This window comes from Strix aluco, chromosome 3, assembly GCF_031877795.1.
Source record: "Strix aluco isolate bStrAlu1 chromosome 3, bStrAlu1.hap1, whole genome shotgun sequence".
In the NCBI taxonomy this organism is placed as follows: Eukaryota; Metazoa; Chordata; class Aves; order Strigiformes; family Strigidae; genus Strix; species Strix aluco.
In genome coordinates this window covers 131,547,840-131,554,294 of record NC_133933.1, presented here as the reverse complement: position 1 = coordinate 131,554,294, position 6,455 = coordinate 131,547,840, and the positions used below count along the sequence as shown (strand labels likewise).

At 66.4% G+C, this 6,455-nt stretch overlaps 2 protein-coding genes across 2 annotated transcripts; both read right to left on the bottom strand.

Moving 5' to 3' along the window:
- Positions 1-3,663, bottom strand: LOC141921525 (uncharacterized). Its single transcript, XM_074820368.1, has 6 exons — positions 2,981-3,663; positions 2,686-2,871; positions 2,330-2,384; positions 2,137-2,194; positions 547-1,624; positions 1-347 (listed from the first exon to the last, which is right to left on the bottom strand). The coding sequence occupies exons 1-5, from the start codon at positions 3,032-3,034 to the stop codon at positions 607-609; spliced, it is 1,371 nt and encodes a 456-aa protein (XP_074676469.1). The 5' UTR covers positions 3,035-3,663; the 3' UTR covers positions 1-347; positions 547-606.
- Positions 3,664-4,737: 1,074 nt separating this feature from the next.
- LOC141921927 (uncharacterized) lies at positions 4,738-6,356 on the bottom strand. The gene is made up of 3 exons (XM_074820864.1): positions 6,310-6,356; positions 5,623-6,158; positions 4,738-5,490 (listed from the first exon to the last, which is right to left on the bottom strand). Exons 1-3 carry the CDS (start codon positions 6,331-6,333, stop codon positions 4,764-4,766), a joined length of 1,287 nt encoding a protein of 428 aa, XP_074676965.1. The 5' UTR covers positions 6,334-6,356; the 3' UTR covers positions 4,738-4,763.
- Between the last annotated feature and the right edge of the window lie 99 nt (positions 6,357-6,455).

Below are 6,455 nucleotides of genomic sequence, written 5' to 3'. Positions count from 1 at the left end.
TCTCCCCATCTTCTGCCGGCGGCCCTGGGGGGGCTGCCCAGCGGGCACTCTCCTCTTGCCACCCTAGAAGAGAGAGAGGAGGTGAGCAGGGACCCCAGGGCTCCATTTGTCCCCCAGCAGGGACCCCCGGGGTCCAAAGGGGGGCTCTGAGCGAAGGGGCTTTGGGGGGTGCAAGCAGCGGCATCAGGCCTCTCCTGGGCTTCCCTGGCTGGTATCAGCCCTGGCCCTCCGCACGCCCCGCAGGATGCCCACCTCCCCCGGCCTCTGCCGTGCATTGCGCTCCCGTGCCTCTTGCTGGCTCTGGGCCGGATCCTGCGTCTCCACGGCCTTCGCCTCCCAGCAGTTCCCTGTGGTGCCCAAACCGAAACTCAGCGTGAGGCCGTCGCACCCCTCACCCTCAGCCCAGCGCTCCCAGACCCCGCTGCCATCCCGTCCCTCAGAAACACGTCCTCAACACCACAGCTGCGACGGCTGCACCAGACAGCCGAGACCCGTCCCCGTTCTCCCGTGCTGGGCTCCCCCTGCCCACGCTACCCCCAGTCCCACCTTTTCTGGCCGGGGGCTCCTTACGCCTCTGCCACCGTGTCGGCCTGGAAGGCGTCAGCCTCAAACTAGTGGTCGCCGGGCAGCAGTGATGCTGCTGGGTGCCGACCTTCCTTCCATCCACTCCCAGAAGCACTCGCACTCGAAGCAGCTCTCCACTTCGTCCCTCAGTTTGGTGCACATGTGGCAGAAGCGCTTCAGCTTTAGGCTGAGCCGCTGCCCCAGGCCCTTGTACCCCACCGAGGGCGGGGGCAACATCCCAGCGCTGCTCACCCGGGCCAGGGCCGCAGCGGAGGGGGTTTGTGCCGTTTGGGCCAGGGTGCAGACGGGGACCGTGGTGGGGGGAGACTCCCGCTGTGCAGCCGGCTGCAGCTCTGCGCTGCCTTTGGCCTCCACACCCCGCGCAGGAGGAGCCCTCGCATCCTGCCTGGCTGCTCTCATCTGCCCCTGTGCTGTTCCCGGGGCTCTGAGGACGGCGGACGGTGCCCGAGAGCTCCCGCTGGCCCGACGGCTCCCGCTGGCCCGACGGCTCCTGGGCAGAGGCGCGTTGCACTTCTTGCAGCATCGCTCCGGGGGGATTTCGGGGAACCGGTGGGTTCTCTCCCAGACGTAGATGGTTTCCCCAGCCAGGACCAGCTCAAAGCCCATCCCCACTTGCAGCTGGAGCTCCTCCTCGTGCACCAGTAGGTCCACGCTGTGGAGGATGGCGGCCAGCGTGGGCAGGTCCCGCTCTGCCACGGGCTCGCTGCGGTGCGGGCAGCTGCCGGTGAGGCATCGACGGCACTCCAGGCAGGTGGCATATTCTTTGCGGATGTCTTCGCTATCCCGAGCCTCCTTCAGTTTACTTAGAAGGTCGCAGCAGACGTGGGTCATGCCCAGGGACTCCAGGAGGGACGTGGCCAGCTGCTCCAGGTCGTTGTCAGAGGAGGAGGGCTGCTTCCTGAGGAGCTCCGAGCTGGTGGCAGCACCGACATTCCCACCTCGACCCACGTCTCCCGTCTCGTGGGGGAGCTCCCTTGCAGAAGCCGCTGCCCCGCCGAAGCCGTTTTCCCACCCTTCTCCTTCGTGGGGCTTCCTCCAGCTGTGGGGGGGAGACACCGGCTGGACTGTGGGGGCTGCTGTGGGACAGCCCGGACCCAGCACCCTCTCCCTGTCTTCACCCGACCGCCTGGGTGATCTCCCGGCTCCCCGGAGCTGGCCCTGCCACCTCTGGGATGCTCCGGGTGACGGGGGGTCGTGGGGACACGGGGCAAGGCCAGCCCAGCAGCACGAGGGGCATAGCGAGGGGCCGGGCACCTTCCAGCCCCGGGAGAGAAGGGCCAGGCCAGGGGCTGAGGACAGAGAGGGGTGCTGGGGCCACCGGTGGGCTCTGTGGGAGGGGCCCGGTGGCTGGGAACCTGCCACCCCCCCAGGGATGTCCTGGCCCTCCCCAAGCCAGCCCCCGCTTCCCTCGCCCGCTAACACCTTCCCGCCCTCGGCTTCCTCAGGGGCTTGGGGCCAAATCCTGCTCTCGCCCCCCCGCAGCCTCCCCAGGGCAAGGGGGCAGCTGCACAGGGCAGAGAGAGCCCCGAGTGGGGCTCCTGGAGGACTTACCCTGCTGTCTGGCTCTCGGTGGTCCCCTCCACACCTTCCCTGGGGACGGAGGTGGCTCCTGGGGGAGGCAGGGAGGGAGAAAGCAGAGGGACAGTGAGCGAGGGCAGCCGGCGCGGGGGCTCCAGCCGCAATGGCGTCCCTCGGCCGGGAGCCGCTGCGGAGCCTGGCGCAGCTCTGGGCCGGGGCTGCTCACCTATCGGGTCCTTCCTCCTGTCTCTCTGACAGCTCTTCTCTTCCGCAGAGCTCCTCTGTCCCCAGAAAACAATCCCTGGGTTAGTGCAGGGAGGCTGCCCTGGGCCAGAAGGGCCCCTGCCCAGCAAACGAGGACCCCAGGAAGGGGCAGCTGGAGCTCCAGGGGCAGGAGCGGACCTGGCCCCAAGCCTGGCGTCTGAGCAGAGGGGGCTCGGTGGCTCCCGAGCAGGGGCCGGGCTGGGTGGGCAACGGCCACCGGTCACTGCTTTCCCCCCAATTATATGGGGCCGTTCCCGAGCACCCTGGGGACAGGCTCTGCCCGGTGGGTGTCTGGGGGGGGTGCCAAGACCAACCTACCTTGGCCTTGCTCCTGGGCCAGCAGGCTGCGAGGAGGCCCAGGGCCAGGACAGACAACAAAGTGGAGGCACAGGGCAGCACCACCATGAAAAGGCCCCACAGGCTCAGGTGCGAGATGAAGATGAGGACAATCAGCTTCCACTCCTCCATCTCGCGCAGAGCGCGGCAGCATCTCCTCCAGAAGTTCTGCGTGACAAGGGGGTGTGAAAGGGGTCAGCTGGGGAGACCGAGGAACCCGGTGCGACGCCCCGAGGGGAGGAGAGGGTGGGGTGAGGCCGAAGCACCCCGCTACTACCTGCTTGTTCTCTCTTCCCTCCATCTTTGAGACGTTGTCCATCTCCTTGTCCATCTGCTGTCCTGCTCGCTGACTCAGGCACAGCCGAAGTGACAGCCGAGCCTCCCTGCAACCCGCTTAAATAGAGACCGCATTTGTGATGCAATGATGACATCACACTGAGACCCAGTGGTTGCCATGGTGGCCCAGGGCTGCGCTGGAGACTCTGAAGCCATCAGGGCGTGGCCACCCCAGAGAGCCCCTGTGCCAGTGGTCGGGGGGGCACTGGATGGTCTCCAAAAGGTCCTCCCGACTCAAACCGTTCTGGGATGGCACGGTTCCAGGGGAAATCTACTTGAGGAAGATTAGTCGAACTTATTGCCAATTAAAATTAAACAAGGCTAATAAGAGCGAGCAACAAAAGTAAAACCACCTGCCCTGGGGGGAAGGCCATCAGCATCGGCCAGCGATGAGGGGCTGGGCCGGGGTGGGCCGGCGCTCTCCTCTGCTGCTCGTTTTCTCCCTCCAGTCCGCGTCAGGGGCCGTTCAGCCCCTCCTAGAAGGGCGGTGGCCGCCGGGGCAGCTCTGCCCGCCCCGCCGAGGGACGCGCAGTCTCGGGACCGGCGCCGGCCTCCAGCCCCGTGGCTCTGGCCCCGCAGCCACGAGCGGCACCCGCAGCGGGGGGGGCACAGGAGGAGGCGCAGCCCGGCCCAGCGGCGCAGAGGACACGGGACCCCGCGGCCGTTGTTCCCGCCCACAGCTCGGCCCCGAGCCCCGCGCTCGCGCCTTCCCCTCACGGCCGCTGCCGCCGTGCTGTGCCGCTGCCTCGCCTGAATTGCCCCAAAAGCCGCTGAATTTCCCTCCGGCGGAGCCTGTGTGGCGAGCTGGGCTGACCTCCTGCCCATCCTTCCCCGCGGGTTTCCCTGCAGCCGCACAGACACCCCGCCGGGGTGACCCGGGGCCCCCATGGCACTGACACAGCCTGACGCCTTCTTCGGGGCAGGACGGAGAGTCTCAGGCCGCTCGGGGGTGCTGGGCTCAGGCTTTTCCCTCCTCCTCGTCACACAGGCTCAGCTGGCAGACACCTGATGTGACAGGGACAACTCCCGGACTTCTCTCACGGAGAGTGTCAAGGGAGCTCCTCCCGGAGGGCCTCTCTGTCCCTGTGGCAAATTCTCCTGGAGGAAATCGAATGAATATCTACGATGCGTGTGTCTGTAAAGCGATGTCCCTTACTCCTTCTTGGGAGCCCGTATGGTGGAGAATCCCCAGGGCCACCCCAGCGCTGCTGATAAAGAATATCTGCTTGACAGGGAAGAACTTGACTGTTGAGTGAATTTCTTTGTTTCAGGTGAAAAGAGCCAATGAGCTGAGCTGTCCAGTCACCCTGTTACTGCAGTTGGTGCCCCGCAGCCCCCGGGCTCTGGAGGGGGGCAGGAGGCAGGAGGCAGGGTGCAGGCAGGCACAGTCCCTGCCTGCTCTGGCAGGAGCAGCTCTGGGCCAAGCAAACGTCCCCGTCGTGGTGCTTACGGACGCGGGGCCGGACAGAGGGGACAAAGCCCGGGGGAGCTGGGAGCCAGGACCTGGGGGAGACCCGGCAGAGGAGCCGGGGGGGTCAGCAAGGGACCCAAAGGGGAGGTTTGGCAAAGGGACGGGGGAGAAGGCGCATCAAGGGCTGGGTAAAGAACCACGGCACCAGGGATGGAGACAAGATACGTTAATTTTTTTACATTTCAGGTGGAGTCACCACCGGGACTTTCCCAGCCCTCACCGCCATCTGCTGTCTCCGGGGTGCCCGCTGGAATCAGCATTGGTGTTGCCTCGGGGGCTTGCGGAAGCGCCTGCGGCAGGACTGGCAGCGCCGTTGCCACCAGGCCTTGGTACCCCTGCAGAGCTGGGCACAGCCCTCCCACGCCCGGCCACGCGTCCTGCCCGCGGGCACCCGCTGCTGGGGACTGGGCTCCGCTGGGCTGCTCCTGCCCGGAGCCGCCGCGATGGTGCTGCCCAGGCTCACGGGGCTGCTGCTGCCCGACTTCACGGGGCTGCTCCTGTCCATCTCCAAGGACTCCACGTTGGGAATCCTTGTCTCCTTGTCCCCATCCTCAGCCCTGTCGGTGTCCATGTGCGGCACCGGCAGCTCCGCTCCATTGCTCCGCAGCCATATTTCGATCACCAGCGTCCGCAGGCGGGCGTGGGGACTGCCGGGGGCCGGCTCCACATCCCTGGGTGTCTGCGCCTTGTCCCCCTCATGCCCAGGGACCTGCTCTTGCCTGGTCCCTGCTGACTGCTCCAGTGGGGGGTCCTGGCCCAGGGCTGCTCCCAGGCTCTCCACCAGCCCCTCATCTTCCTCGGGGGACTGGGCGGGTCCCGAGCGCTTTTGCGCCGCCAGCTCCGCCATGGCACCGGGGCAGGGCTCCGGGAAGGAGCAGAGGGTGTCCACGGAACTGGAGCTGCTCGTCGAGAGGGAGCTCAGGGACGATATCCGGGGTAGTGGGCACAGGCGCTCCATGCTCGGTGCCTTCGCGCTGTCACTGCAGAGGAGGAGAGGGAGGTGAACCTGCTGCACCCCGGCCCCTCCGGCGGGACGGGCAGGGCTGCCCGGCGTGGGCAGGGCATGGGCTGAGGGTCTGGGGCAGGATCTGGGGGTCTCCCCCAGCACTCACCATGTCTCCAGGCTTGGTGCGGGCTCCTTCCTTCCTCTGTGCTTCGGTAGAGAAGCCTCCGAGGAAGCCAACAGAGCGAGCTCAGGCCTGCCATGAGGTTTGCAGGGTGCTTGGGGCCAGGTCGAAAAAACCAACTGTCTGCACGGATACCCCGTGCCGTGCCCTGCTGCACCATGTTCGGCCGTGTCATGCCATGCCATGGGTTCCCACACCGTGCCATGCCATTCCATGCCATGCTGTGTTGTAGCCTCCCATGACATTCTGTGGCATGTCATGCTCTGCCATACTATGCGATCATGCTTTGCCGTGCCATGCAGTGTTGCACCATGATGCTGTCCCACGCCGTGCCACACCATGCTGTGTTGCACCATGATGCCGTCCCACGCCGTGCCGTGTGCTGTGCAGTTGGGCCATGCCGTGCCACACGGTGCCATGCCATGCCATTTCCAGTCTGCTTGGTGCCAGGGCCGCTCACTCCTCAGGTTCTCCAGCTCAGCTTCCACTGGCATCCATCGTTTTGTCTCCTGCCTCTTCCTCTGCAGGACCACAAGAGCTGGGTGAGACGGGAGCACCTCCCAGGCCCACAGCACAGCCCCCCCACAGCACCCCACACCACCCTACACCACCGCACAGCACAGCCCCACGCCATCCCACCCCCCGGCGCAGCGCGGTGCACCTGTCACCTACCCATAACCAGTAGGCCGCCAGCATGGCGCCAGCCAGGAGGAACAGCAGGATGAGCATCACTAGCAGCAGCATCTCGGCCGAGGTGGGCCCGTTGCCACACGCCATGATTGTGGGCCCAGTGCGGCTGCGGCCTTTTATTTTGGGGC